The 15140-nt window shown below is 36.9% G+C and overlaps 1 protein-coding gene across 5 annotated transcripts; it reads right to left on the reverse strand.

The window, feature by feature from the left end:
• Positions 1-1621: 1621 nt before the first annotated feature.
• On the reverse strand, positions 1622-11012 carry LOC130567495 (transmembrane protein 268). 5 transcript variants are annotated; one of them, XM_057355624.1, is made up of 11 exons: positions 10934-10949; positions 10642-10858; positions 10266-10322; positions 6651-6786; positions 6046-6140; positions 5611-5718; positions 5266-5424; positions 4983-5093; positions 3228-3317; positions 2183-2395; positions 1622-1896 (listed from the first exon to the last, which is right to left on the reverse strand). In XM_057355624.1, the coding sequence occupies exons 4-11, from the start codon at positions 6760-6762 to the stop codon at positions 1732-1734; spliced, it is 1053 nt and encodes a 350-aa protein (XP_057211607.1). In that variant the 5' UTR covers positions 6763-6786; positions 10266-10322; positions 10642-10858; positions 10934-10949; the 3' UTR covers positions 1622-1731. The 5 variants fall into 5 exon arrangements, with proteins under 5 accessions (XP_057211607.1, XP_057211609.1, XP_057211604.1 ...); XM_057355626.1 differs by lacking the exon at positions 10642-10858 and having other exon boundaries at positions 6651-6783; positions 10934-11012; XM_057355621.1 differs by lacking the exon at positions 10642-10858 and having other exon boundaries at positions 10934-11011.
• Between the last annotated feature and the right edge of the window lie 4128 nt (positions 11013-15140).

Below are 15140 nucleotides of genomic sequence, written 5' to 3' on the forward strand. Positions count from 1 at the left end.
AATCACTACGAGGTTGAATCGTTTATAACGTGCATTTAAAAAAGCAGCACTCGTCAAGCATCATAATTATAAAAACACTTTATTTTCATGAAAATACCTGAAAAGTTTTGAAGAACAGCAATAGAATATGCCCATTGGCACTTCCTGAAACTATGTCCGTTTCTCAATATGCGTTCTTCAGCGGTCTCGTGTGTCATGATTCTGCCTCATCATGTCAGGTATTTCTTGGTCTTGTGGCAGAATCTTGGCAGGATCCCTTGTTTCATGTGGAGAGAGACAGTCTTGGATCTTTTGGACTGCCATACTCTCTCTCTCCAGGTCTCGTCTCTGTTCCCGCCCTTTCGTCTCGTTATTGCTTGTTAATTAATTCATGTCCCGCACCTGTGTGTGTGTGTGTGTGTTTCATTCTCGTGCTTGAGTGTGGATATACCCCTGTGCCTTGTGCTGTGTTCGCTGCCATTTACTGTTACCCACTCTCGTGTTCCTGTTTGTGATTATTCTGTCAAGTCAAGTAAGTCTAGTTTAGTATTATTTCTGTTGTAGTTTTACCAAGTGTTGTATAGTCTCTGTTAGTTTAGTGTAGTCAGTCTGTGTTCCTGTTTTGTGTTTTATTAATAAATCTTATTTGTTAACCCCTTAATTCCCTGCAGCCTGCAATTGGGTTCTCTCCCGAGGGTATCATGACATCGTGTCCTCGTGTTCTCGCTCTACATCATCAATAACCGCCAAAGTCTGGTTCCAATACTCAAGAACAGAGAACGCATGGAAGTAACCGGATGTGTTCTTGATATCAAGGATGCATCGAATGCAGCCTTGCGCGCGTACGGAACCCACTTGAAGTCCCAGAAGTCACTGCGAGGCTGCCTCGCAAGACCGGTCTCCACGAGAACACAAGTCCGTTCTTTGCGTTCTTGGAATTGAGAAACACGTGCTGCATCCGAAATCGCCTACTTCCATACTATATAGTAGGCGAAAATGAGTATGACTCATGAATAGTATGTCCGAAACCTCAGTATGCAAAAAACAGTAGGCGAGAAATACCCGGATGGATTACTACGTCCGCCGAGATTCGTGAGTGTGGATCGGATGGACACTTTTCTATCCCATGATGCCACGGGAGCTGAGCAACGGTCAAATTTCAAAAGTAAATCAAATATCTATAGCGGAAAACTTTAAGGCGGACGTCCGTTTTTAATGTAAGTGTCATTAAATGAATTTATCGTGACTAAATTAAGTTTTTATCAACGCTCACGTGTAGGTTGTTGTTAAAACGTCATAGGTCAAAGAGCATACGGGTCACGTGACCATAAAACATATGAGTATGTCCGAAATGTATTCATACTACAACCACTCATACTATATAGAACGTACTGGTTTAATGGCCGATAGGTAGGTACTTATGGCTTTTGGATGTGGCGGCATTTACCCGTAATTCATTGAGTAACTGAGCATAAGAATCGCACGATTAATCGCTACTGGAAGTCATTAGATTATCAATCATTTATGATGCAACAATGTCACTCAGAGTTTACCTGTTACGCAGATGTGTGATCCTACATTAATTTTAAGAGATTTGCTCTTTGCTTCACAACCGATTAGGACGTACAGTATCACATAAAAGTCAAGACACAAAAATATATATTTATTAAACAAATCATAAGAAATTCAAAAGCAGCAAGAACAGTGTGTAATTATATTACAGCTGACAGCGTCCCACAGAATCAGATCCATCTACTGCAGGACTTTTAACGCTACATACTCACAAAGACACAGAGAGGAAGCGGAATGATTTTTCCCCGCACCCAAAGGCAGCTGTGAAGATGTCGGGAGCTTGTTTGATACAAGCAGTCGGACATAAAGTGCACTGTAGGACATCAGGAGCTGGTGAGCAATCACCTGAAATACAGTTACATATGTTTCGATTAAACATACTTAAAAGTTTTAAATTGTGTGTTTTTAAAAATTAAAATACTTAATTATGCTTCATTATTATTCTCTTACTAGTGTGTATTCAGTTACATATAATATGCGATAATAAAATAAGGTTTACTATCACATCAAGTTTAAATCAATGGAAGAACAACGAAAGATGAACTTTAAGATTGAGCAAATTATGTCAAATTATTATTTTACATACAGACTGCCAGGACAATGACCAATAAGTATAAATGTTGATTTTTACCTGATGTGAAAGGGTGGTGTCAGGCATCAAACTGACGTTTTTTGTAAGTTTAGAGTCATCTCTTTGTGTTTTCGATGCGCTTTGTTCGCTTCTGTCCACAAGCAGGGGGCGCTCTTCCTCGGGGACCTCCTCGTCCTGTAATCCACCTTCAGGTTCCAGCGTCTTGACTTCGGTCACCAGAACTAGGTGGGACATTCTTTTCTTGAGTCTGTTCTGCAGGGTAAAATGGGAACTTTGTCATGGTGTCATTCTGTTGCAATCATTTCCTTCTACTTTATGAAGTTTAAAACAGAGTAAGATTAAACTACAGTCTAAATTTTATTTAGAGAAATACTTCATTGAACAATTTTCTGTGTTTCCCCTATGTAATAAAGGTGAATGGGGATTGGGGCTATTAAGCTCAAAAAATTAATAAGCACTCAAGACATTTGGCAGAATTTTGTCAATTCGTCAAAAAATTCTTTTAATTCTGTGCTATAGATCGGACGCACACGCCTGGCCCGAAGTTAACTTCCGGTCTGTGTTTGTTTATTGGTCTGGCTAGTGTCTAATAACAATTTATATTTTAATCGATTGATATTAATATTTCATTGTATAATAATTGTATTAAACAAACAATTTGTTGAATTTTATCGTACATTCACTTTATGAAATAAACAATTTATTGGATGGGTTGGGTAACTTTATCGCATTCAAGTTTAACCAAGTAACGGTTCTTCTACTAGGAACCCCAAATAATACTGGCTAGACATACTTTGAACTAGCTAGCTAATGTCATTTACTTATTATTTATTTTGCTTGTTTTCAGAAATAATCTACAGGGAGTCTTTTCTTTGCGAATGTGTACCGGAAGTTACGTTGAGGCCACAAAAGCATGCATGCGCAGTAACGTTTGTTTTACTGTATATCATTTCATTATTTGGTGTACCACTGTATATAGAGTACAAAGCATTTGATCCGTATTGATTGTTTTCAAACACCAGCTAGCTACTAGAACCAGGATACGACCCCATTAGAATAAATGAATGAACAAAGTCAAGCAAACCTGTTCTTGATCCCTGACAAAACTCATCTCCTCCAGAGCTTCAGTCAGAGATCTCAGACATGGAGACAGGTCCCAGTATACACAGAAGAGCTGAAGAAAAACACATCAAGAACTTGAAGTAAATGAGTATGAGGAAGAGACAGCTTTAAAGCAGGTTTCACTGCTCTGAACATGATAAGATAAGCTGCAAATGAGGATGTGAAACACAGATATTCAGTTATCTGATCGAAGAGCATATCTGACTGTCTCTTTACTTGTTCTATCAGTCGTCATGCTAGCATATACCTATCAGTCACAAATTTCCGGCCTATTCTCCTGAATCCTCTATTCTTATATACCCACAATTTATCCAGGAAGGGAGGGTGGGTTTCAAGTTTTAGGATTGAGCTGCCTTCTTCAAGGATGTTTTCTAATGAAACTGAGTGAACTGATGTACTAAACATTTAAATGAACAGTTCACCCAAAAATAAAAGTTCTGTCATCATTACCTCAAGTTGTTCCAAACCTGTATAAATGTCTTTGTTCTGATGATTGGAACCAAACAGTTCTTGGCCACCATTGACTACCATAGTAGGAAAAACATCAATGGTAGTCAGAACTGTTTGCTATCTTCTTCTGTGTTCAACAGAACTATATATAAATATATATACATATACTGTATATTGAAGAGTTTGGGTCCAAAATGAGATAAAAAAATCATATTTTTATTGTTCTCATGTTTCTATTGTGTTTTATTGTGTTAGTTATTATGGTTTAAAATCAAAACAAACCAACTGCAGTTTGACTGATATTAATTGGAATGCACAATAAAAAACATGTTTTTCGAAAATATTTTAAAACGGAGTTATCTCATTTTGGAACCAAATTCTTCTTATATATACAGTATATATACTGTGTGTATATATATATATATATATATATAGAGAGAGAGAGAGAGAGAGAGAGAGAGAGAGAGAGAGAGAGAGCATTTTTTATACTATGGTAGTCAATGGTGGCCAAGAACTGTTTGGATATAACCATTCTTCCAAATATCTTTCTCTGTGTTCATCAGAACAAAGACATTTATAACAACTCATTTTGGGTGAACTGTTCCTTTAACTTAAGAACTGAAAGAACAAAAACATCTATTGAAACCACTGTATTTTGCGTGTGAAAATGTAATGCAAGGTTTTCTCAGAAGCTGTTACCTTTCGTACTAAGAATATTCTTTCTAAGAATAATCACCCAGTTTTTTCATCATCAGTCAAACCTGTGTGACTTTCTTCTGCAGAACACAAAAGAAAATATTTTGAAGTTTGTTGGTAACCAAACAACATTGGCAGCCATTGACTTCCATTGTATGGACACAAAACCACTGAGACATTTCTCAAAATATCTTGTGTTACAGTATCTCTTGCGTTTCACAGAAAAAAGCGTGATATACAGGTTTTGAACGACATGAGGATGAATAAATGGCTTTTATTTTTTGGGTGAACTGTCCCTTTAAGGATGCAGCCGTGTAAACTATAACGGACATAATGGCAAAACTCTTGAGTAAACCTTTTCCTCTTTTTGTAGGCCAATCGCAAAATGTATATATATATATATATATATGTCTCAAAAGCCCAGCAGCACAAAAGTCCAGTTTGATTAGCAAAGTCAGAGAGAAGGAGGAAAACTAAATTGAGACGATAACTAATGCATACAACCCTGACTTACATTACAGATAAACCTCACAGAAAAAAATGAAGGTTTTTAAAATATCAAAGAAATTACTTTCAGTTTTCCTCTGCATTTCTGCATCCAGTCAGCCACACCCAACAGCAGCCTGTGTCGAACCAACCGCTCATTTACTGCCACCAACCGCACATCTGTGTTCATGTTTATCTAAAACACAAACACCCATGAGCCTTCGGCTTTAAGGTACCCTGGAATAGCAGGATACTTCAAATAAAAGGGAATAAAATGAGACAGAATATAAAAAGTGACCTGAAATGAATGTTTGAGTGAATGATCTGTGAATGACATCATCAAACGATGATGTCATGTGACAGCCCACCTCTTTGTTGTTGTAGTGGAAGATGAGGATTATGGTGCTGGTGAGGATTACAGAGACCACACTGACAGACAGACCGAGCACTAAGAGGTCTGTCGTTTCTTCTCTGAGGTACATGTGAATGGTTGAGAACAGCGCGCACCAAACCACCAGATACAAAAGCTGTGGTTGACACAAAACAAGCAGAACCTGATTTCTGGAAATTCCTTCCTGGCTGTTTAGTGCTGAGGTGATTCTGTCATGCTGGTAATGCATGTGAATCCAAGTTTCAAGAAAGTAAAGTTCAATAAAGAAAATAAAACATTTTGGAATTGGTCAGTATTGCGAGCAGAATGTGATTTTTCTTACCGCCGCCATGATACAATTAAAACAGGATGAGTTGAAAAGCAGATATCTTCTGACGGACGGGTGGTCCAGAGCTGAATGAAGTGGACCCTCAAAATCCTCTAATGGGATCTGGAATCAATGTTAAATTGCACAAATGGAAATTCGCTTATTGTTCACTCACATTAATAATGGCATTCAAAACTTGATGTGAACATTCTTCCTGAAACATATTTTGTGTCTCACGGAAGACATAAAGTCATACTTGTTTGACATAACATCCATCATGATAACTGTCATTTGAAGATGAACTACTCCTTTAACTTTATTGTCAAGTAAAAACAGTGTATCTTCATGAAGAAATGTGTAAAAATAATGTTTACATACATCGTGTTTATTGTTTATATTGTAATAATGTGTAAAGTGAGTGATGTTTATAAGGTTAAATATGTTGCTAGCCTGGAAGCCCTTTGTCTCCAACAGAGTCCTGCAGTCTGCCAAGTCAAATGTTGGAACGAACACAGAGGACGTGGACACAAAAGCCACACATTGACCTGGAGGTAAAAGATCAGATCCGTTGTATAGACGGTTTCATCAGATGCACACACCTGGTTTTGATATAACAATTTATTTAAGGTTTAATTTGCATTAATATGAATTAATATGAATATTTTATTGTATAACATTTCTCAAAATATCTTTTGTGTTTTACATTTAAAAGAGTCTTACGGGTTTTGAACTATATGATGAAATTATAAATTTTATCCTTGGGTGAATGATCACTTTATTAACCCAGCGTGACCCATTCCCATCACAGAGAATTTGCACTGGACATACAGTACACGACTGATCAAAATTCATTAAGAAGAAGAAATGTTGAAATCACATGCTTCTATTTCATAACCCACTGCAGAGAGACACTTGTATCACGGCATCATTTCAAGGATATTAATATCATGTCATGCCTAAACCCTCAAACCAGTAAAAATCACAGTGCACTTTAATAACAGTGACATTGTGTGTGTTTGATTCATGTGGATTTGATGGTTTGTTTAAAGATGTACCGTTCGTCCATGTGGGTGCTACGCTTATTTCATCCGCTGTGGCTGAATGTCCTGTGGGGGATTCGACATCACCTCTTTCCTCTCCATTATACTGCCCCTCCCTCCCCTCCATGGAGACAGACGTTGTCTGAACCTGCTAGAAAACACGCACACACACACACACAAAATATTAGGAAACCCTAAGAGAATAAGATGCATATAAAAACACAATATGCCTTTGATCAAATAGTTAAAATGTGGGTGGTTGCTATGTGGTTGCTAAGATGCTATAATTGTGTTTGTTGCTATGCAGTTGTTAGAATGCCCTCATCAGGTCCTCCTTTAATGACATTTACATTACATTTTGATTTATTCATTTAGCAGATGCTTTATCCAAGGCGATGTGAGGGGATATACGTCTGTAAAACAGACAGGTTGCACAAGCAAAATTGGTAACATTTTATAATAACTGCATGCTATGCATCACTAAGCATTAGTAAATAGTTATAATAACGATTTAGGTTAGTATTTAACTGTTTAACATTAGTAAATAAATAGTCATCATGTATATCCAGTGCAAAATCCCGGTGCTGTGGAGAGACACTAAATGACTGAAGTAATAGTTCGCCCAAGAATTAAAAAATAAATATATTAATTATATTGGTTATCTTTTATAAAGCATTGTCCCTACCTTACTAGACATTAGTAAGCAGTTTATAAATACAGCTATAAATACTTCTTGATTTATTCATTTATAAAGTGCTTAGTGGTGTTATTTTCATACTTTATAAATGTTCAGTTTATCATTTCTAAATTAAATAATACATTATTTACAAACTAGTTATTCAGAAGTTTCCAGTGGTTCATAAGAGCATTTAGAAAGTGTTAGTAAATTATTATTATTTTAACTATTTCAATGTACATTTATGCATTTCATTATGTAGTAATATAATAGTTACTCAGTGTATTAATTAATGCTTTATTAACACATTCCTACTGTAATTTATGAATAATTAGTTTAGCCAAAATTAGACTTTCATTTTTAAAAGGTTGATGTAATAATAAAGGGATAGTCCACCCAAAAATGAAAATGCTGTCCTGAATTACTAATCCTCTAGTTGTACCAAACCTATAGGTCTATCCACAAGTTTCAGGAGGGCGCTACTGTAAAAATGAACGTCCGGTGAGAGCTCCGGAGGATGACTTAACGCAATCTGAATTCTGCCATTTTGGCAGGCATTCAGGAGAGCGCTAGAGCGGCGGTAGCATTGGTATTGGCAGTGGTCAAAGAATAATTTAAAACCAGGCTGTATAGACTTGGCAAATCGTACAATTTTAACATGTTGGGGGAAAGCAAAGGGCAAATCATTTTTTCATATTCCCAAGGATCCCGAATCCCCGATAGACGATTAAATGGTTGACTGCATGAAAACGTGCTAACCAACACATGTCACCGCTATCTCTCGCTCTCTGTCGTTATGCTGCCAAATCCTAAACAAGACACATGAGAGCAGCACTCCTAGTCCAGCTGTACAATCGCAGTAGGCTCCTAACACAACCCCATCGTGTCTGACCACCACCCATGGCTTCAATGGAGGGTCATTTCGTTTTTTTGGGAATGTTTAACCTGCAAGATCAGTGATATAGCTATGCTGGCTACCTACAAACAAGGACAGCTAGGGTCGATTACGTTAGCTAACAACACAAATGACTTACCCTTACAATGACGACAAAGCAGGTTAAAGCCTGCAGACTCCAAAGTTGAATATCCATTACAAAATTCAATCAATTTTACCACTCAGGCTTTTAAAGAGTCTCCGGAGTAGGACGATAAAAAGTTGTAGATATTAGGATCCTGCAGGTCAGGAAATGTATCCGTTTCTTTATTGATACACGTTAAAAGCACCCTGGGGCATTATAGGGATCTGTTATGTTTGATCTATTAAGTTTTGCTATGCACATGTCTTTTGAATTAAAGTGCGCAGTGAACTCAGTTGCCTTGAAACTCATGCTGGCGCCATTCATTTCATATTCGCTCCCGGCTGTCATTGCCTGCCAGGGTGGCGGTGTAAACAGAAAAGGACACGTGACTGCCGGAGCTCTATAGCACCTCAAATAACTTATTCTGAGGACAGAAAATGAGACTGTGATTCACGTTTTGAATTGTAATACTGTCCCACTTTCATGTGGGAATCTATTAAAAAATAATTTCGAAACTGATGAGCAACACCTGCTGTTGGTGGCATAGCTTATTTCACGTCGTAAAAAAGTGCGCTTAACACACTCACAGATCTAAAGTTAAGACGGACTGCTCCTGTGAGGGACTGTATAAAGACCGCTTATATCAAGCAAATAGATTACAAATATTGAACATCACTTAGACTGACTGTGCTCATAGTTGAAAAAGCTGTTTTAAAAGGGAGTTCAAATAGATTCATGTAATCATCAAGACACTGTGTGGTCTTCGATAAAATCACGAGACAGTAAACTGGATTGACAAGGAAAGGATTCTTTACTGTATTTTACCGACTTGTTGTCAAAAATATGTTGAAATATATCACATCATGTGGACTACATTTCTCATCTGATATGCTTGATGTAAAAGTATGTATATAGGTTTTATAAACAAAACGTAGAGAGAGTGTTTAAAAATGTAAAAAGGCAACTTTTGAACATGATCTTTAGTAGAATGTTTATCAGATTAATGGCCAGCTGACGATACAGCAGCTTTATGATATGTGCACACGGCCTGTGTAACGCTTGCAGTTCGCTTTTAAATACTAAACAAATATGATTTACCACACCTTTAAATAGCACACAACCGACATCATGTAAAAATTGCTCATTGGTTTACTGTCACAACAACTGAATCAATAAAGTTGCTAAACATCCACCGTCAAGTATTAAATTCATCATCCCATTCCTCTATAAAGTAACTTTAGTGGACAGAATGCTGATGTAGTTTATAAGTGGAAACTTGTGGATACATTTCTTTGTTCTGATGAACACAGAGAAAGATATTTGGAAGAATGTTTGCAACTGACATTTCTTGACAGGCACCATTGACTACCATAGTAGGAAAAAAAAGTGTAGTTTTTTGTTCTGTTAAACACAAAAGAAAATCTTTTGAGGAAATTAGGAAAGCAGACAGTTCTGGGGCACCACCATTTTAATTATTCCTACTAGTCAATGCTCACATTCTTCCAAATATCTTCCTTTGTGTTCAACCGAACTAAGAAATGTATGCAGGGTTGGAACAACTCGAGGTTTAGTAATTCATGGCAGAATTTTCATTTTTGGGTGAACTGTCCCTTTAAGGTTGGTACAAATCCCCTAATTCTAAGTGAGAACATGATCGTCACAGCATCGTTTACGTATAACAGAATAATTCTACTAAAAGCTGCCAGATGGTTTTATTCTTTTACTATTATGCCCATACTACCCTGTGGATGAGCAATAATGATGCTTTAAGCCAGAATGACTAACTAACGCTGTCTAAAATGATCAAAATAGAGTTCAAGAAATGCCAAATTCATTGTGTTATGTAAACATATTCAGTAATTCCGTGAATACAAATGTGAGGTTCATTCAAAACAGATCTTGCGATCAGAACAGACACAAAATATAACAACTCACATGAAGACTTCAGATGGAGACAGGAGGTTTGGCCCAATACTTGCAGCAAGGCACAATCTGCGTAAGAACAGGAAACAGCAAGCTTTCAGACAACTTCTTGTTTTAGAGTTTCATGTACAAGACAGTGAGGAAGACGTTAGTTTCTCAACAGTTACTGTAAGTATTTCTTAAGCCGTTTCACAATGCTCTGTATAAAGTCTCTATGGCCTCTCTGGTCATTGTGATATCAAACTGATATTTCTGTAAATACACACAATATACATCAACATCAATCAACATTTGCATGTGTTATATTGTCCTACTGCTTCAGAGAAGTGTTAATGCTTTACCCTTGTGTCCCAGAGATCAAGCTAGTTTTACAGCAATTTCAACAAACCTGCACAGTGGACTCCTTTTCAATCGGTCAGCAATGGCAAAAGAAACGCAGAGCTTTAGAGACCCAACCCCTCCCAAATGATATTGCTAACACATGATATTGAACTGAAGTGTCGTGGCAGAATCTTCATGTGGCATGTCGATCTCTTCATTTCTTCAGCCAAAGCACCCCGGCTATTGCAACAACCTTCGCTCTTCTCTCTGTCAAGCCCCTCCCACTGTTTTAATATTAATCTGTTATGTTTTTCACAGCTATTTGTTCAAACATTCTTCTTATTTTCTCTAACACTTACCTTTTCTCGCAAACCCCTCTCTTTCTCTTTCATTCTCTGTGCAGTGTGCTTCTTCCTATTTATGTGCATGTAAAACTGTGATGCCAGCTTTTAGCCCCGCCCCCTTATTGCCCTTCCACTTTGTTTTGTGCTTTCTTTTTCTCTCTCAGCGTGTGACTCAGCTCAGTCAGAACACATGACTACAGGAATGTACTCACAATTTCACAACCCCATGAAGAAAAATCCTTGTGTTTGTGTGTAAGCACAAGGGGAAGCTGAGAGAGGTCATAATGGGTTAAAACACATTTTGTTGTCCACGTGCTAGTCATTGAGTTGTCCACAAATAGCCAAACAAACAAGAAATGCTGTTTATGAATCCTTTTGAAAGCTGAAGTCATTCTTCATTTGTGGTGGCAATTGGTGCCCTTATACTTTACAACAGTTAAAATAAACTTTAAATACCAATAAATGATCAAATGTTTGCATGTTTGTATTCTGTAGGATAATTGTGCACTATTCATTTCAATTTATTTATAAAGCACGATTAAACACAACTACCGTCGACCAATGTGCTGTACAAAACCCTTAACAAAATAAAACAACAACAAAGTCACAGATAATTAATGGTTACTTTTTGTTTTCAAATACATATTTAATTGAGTTTGAGAGATTGCATTTGTAACAAAATATGCATGTTTCCGCCATACCTCAGAGAGGTATCATGGAATGTAATTGCAACAATATAAAATTTTTAACACAAATAAAGTGCTTATATTGTGAATATAGATTTTATTTAACATGTACAATTTTATGAAATTGTTTTTAAAAATAAATATTTTGTAATATCTAAGAGTTCCTGTGTGTAAAGGTCATTGCAGGTGCTGGTTGATCTGAGGGGTGCATGGTGAGTACATTCTTTCTTATTATTTTTCTTAAAGTTAGCAAAATTTCTGACAATTTCATGTGTCACACTTTATTAGTGTCTGTGGTGTTTTGTTGGTAACTTGCAGGTTTTGCATATTTTATATATCTTATTAATATTTCCAAAATGACCCCTGATCTTGAAATCATCATGATGGCAGCCTCCATTTTAGAAAAGTCTGGATTTAGGCTAATTTGCCTGTGGTGTTACTTTCTTCCCTGATAACACCACAGACTCGATTTTAATGGATATTGCATATTAAACTAATTTTAAATGCATAGCAATACATTTTATTAGAAGAAAACAAGCAAGCATTTTTACAATTTCTGCCTCTCATTTGCCACCCCAATTGAAGAATGACCCATTACATGTTTCACAGTAAACAGAAAACATTTTAAGTTGTTGACTGAAAGGCCAATTACTCTTGTGTTCTCTACCAATGTTTGGACTATTGTTTTTAAACACCTACTTAAAAAAATAACATAAAATTTCAATATTGTAATATTTCTGTTATATAAACAAGGAGACACAATTTATTTTTATTTGGCCTAGTTGTGCAAGAAATGTCGAGCTTGTAGAGATGCTGCAGTTTTTGCCAGAGGGGAACTGGCTCCCCTGGTTGGGCCTGGGTTCTCCCGAGGTTTTTTTTCTCCATTGGAGTTTTGGGTTCCTCGCCACTGTTTGCATACTGTTTTGCATTGTTTGCCTGACATCACGGGGGCTGCTGACATCAGCTTTAGAATTTAAAGATTTCGTATTTATTAATAGAACTTTAAAATGTAACATTCTGCTTATTTATTTATTATTACATATAGGAATTTATAGTCTGTATACTATTTGACCTGTGTTTCTCTCTTATATCTTAAACGTGTGCTTCTCTGAGATAACCACGCTGTGTGTGTGTGTGTGTGTGTGTGTGTGTGTGCGTGTGTGTGTGTGTGTGCATGTGCGTGTGTGCTTGTGTGTGTCAGTGCGTGTGTATATTGTGCTCTGTGCGTGTGGAGTTGTGTTTTATGCATGTGGGTGTGTATGAACCTGTGTGTGTGTCTGTATTCTGTGTGTGTTCACTTTTTTTGTTGTTTTAACTTGTATAACTTTAATGTTTGGCTTATAGTCAATATGTTTCATGTACAGCTGCTTTATAATAAAATTTTAAAAAGCGCTACAAATAAAGTTGACTTGACAATGAAACAACACTGGGATATATTTAGGCAAGGGTCCGCTATAATAAAGGTGGATTTAACAAAAAGATTATAATGTGTTCACTGAACAAATTATTTTTTTATAAATGGCAGGTTGTGGCAGTAAAAATGAAATTACATTAAATTAATGCAAATTTAAGTTTATGTTTGCTAAAACATCCACATTTACAATTTACGTTTTAAAATGAAATAATTAGAAATCATTTTAAATTTACCTTGTTTATGTACAAACCCGATTCCAAAAAAGTTGGGACACTGTACAAATTGTGAATAAAAACAGAATGCAATGATGTGGAAGTTTCAAATTTCAATATTTTATTCAGAATACAACATAGATGACATATCAAATGTTTAAACTGAGAAAATGTATCATTTTAAGGGAAAAACAAGTTGATTTTAAATTTCATGGCATCAACACATCTCAAAAAAGTTGGGACAAGGCCATGTTTACCACTGTGTGGCATCCCCTCTTCTTTTTATAACAGTCTGCAAACGTCTGGGGACTGAGGAGACAAGTTGCTCAAGTTTAGGAATAGGAATGTTGTCCCATTCTTGTCTAATACAGGCTTCTAGTTGCTCAACTGTCTTAGGTCTTCTTTGTCGCATCTTCCTCTTTATGATGCGCCAAATTGTTTTTTATGGGTGAAAGATCTGGACTGCAGGCTGGCCATTTCAGTACCCGTATCCTTCTTCTACGCAGCCGTGATGTTGTAATTGATGCAGTATGTGGTCTGGCATTGTCATGTTGGAAAATGCAAGGTCTTCCCTGAAAGAGACGACGTCTGGATGGGAGCATATGTTGTTCTAGAACTTGGATATACCTTTCAGCATTGATGGTGCCTTTCCAGATGTGTAAGCTGCCCATGCCACACGCACTCATGCAACCCCATACCATCAGAGATGCAGGCTTCTGAACTGAGCGCTGATAACAACTTGGGTTGTCCTTGTCCTCTTTAGTCCGGATGACATGGCGTCCCAGTTTTCCAAAAAGAACTTCAAATTTTGATTCGTCTGACCACAGAACAGTTTTCCACTTTGCCACAGTCCATTTTAAATGAGCCTTGGCCCAGAGAAAACGCCTGCGCTTCTGGATCATGTTTAGATATGGCTTCTTTTTTGACCTATAGAGTTTTAGCCGGCAACGGCGAATGGCACGGTGGATTGTGTTCACCGACAATGTTTTCTGGAAGTATTCCTGAGCCCATGTTGTGATTTCCATTACAGTAGCATTCCTGTATGTGATGCAGTGCCGTCTAAGGGCCCGAAGATCACGGGCATCCAGTATGGTTTTCCGGCCTTGACCCTTACGCACAGAGATTGTTCCAGATTCTCTGAATCTTTGGATGATATTATGCACTGTAGATGATGATAACTTCAAACTCTTTGCAATTTTTCTCTGAGAAACTCCTTTCTGATATTGCTCCACTATTTTTCGCCGCAGCATTGGGGGAATTGGTGATCCTCTGCCCATCTTGACTTCTGAGAGACACTGCCACTCTGAGAGGCTCTTTTTATACCCAATCATGTTGCCAATTGACCTAATAAGTTGCAAATTGGTCCTCCAGCTGTTCCTTATATGTACATTTAACTTTTCCGGCCTCTTATTGCTACCTGTCCCAACTTTTTTGGAATGTGTAGCTCTCATGAAATCCAAAATGAGCCAATATTTGGCATGACATTTCAAAATGTCTCACTTTCAACATTTGATATGTTATCTATATTCTATTGTGAATAAAATATAAGTTTATGAGATTCGTAAATTATTGCATTCCTTTTTTATTCACAATTTGTACAGTGTCCCAACTTTTTTGGAATCGGGTTTGTATATTATTGCACATTAACTGCAGATATAGTGTTCCATATTAAGTCAATAGTTTTGTATTGCACACTGACATACTATTTAGTGCATTTTGAATCCTGATAATAAATGTTTAAAAGGCGATGTTACACATTGACAGAAAACATTTACATTATGTATTATTGTATGATCAGCATTATATATATTAGGGATGTGCACGAATATTCTAAAATTCGAATATTCAATCCGCAATAACTATTCGAATATTAAAAATGCTATTCGAATATTCCTATTTTTCATAAGAAT

Source organism: Triplophysa rosa, linkage group LG16 (assembly GCF_024868665.1).
Source record: "Triplophysa rosa linkage group LG16, Trosa_1v2, whole genome shotgun sequence".
Lineage (NCBI taxonomy): Eukaryota > Metazoa > Chordata > Actinopteri > Cypriniformes > Nemacheilidae > Triplophysa > Triplophysa rosa.

What these genes read in the sequence shown, in the direction of transcription:
- LOC130567495 (XM_057355626.1), bottom strand. Translation starts at nt 6,762, where the DNA reads ATGGAGGGGAGGGAGGGGCAGTATAATGGAGAGGAAAGAGGTGATGTC. An exon ending in AGCACCCACATGGACGAACG is followed by an intron (nt 6,141 to 6,650) that starts GTACATCTTTAA and finishes TTTTACCTCCAG; the next exon opens with GTCAATGTGTGGCTTTTGTG. An exon ending in TGGAGACAAAGGGCTTCCAG is followed by an intron (nt 5,719 to 6,045) that starts GCTAGCAACATA and finishes CATTGATTCCAG; the next exon opens with ATCCCATTAGAGGATTTTGA.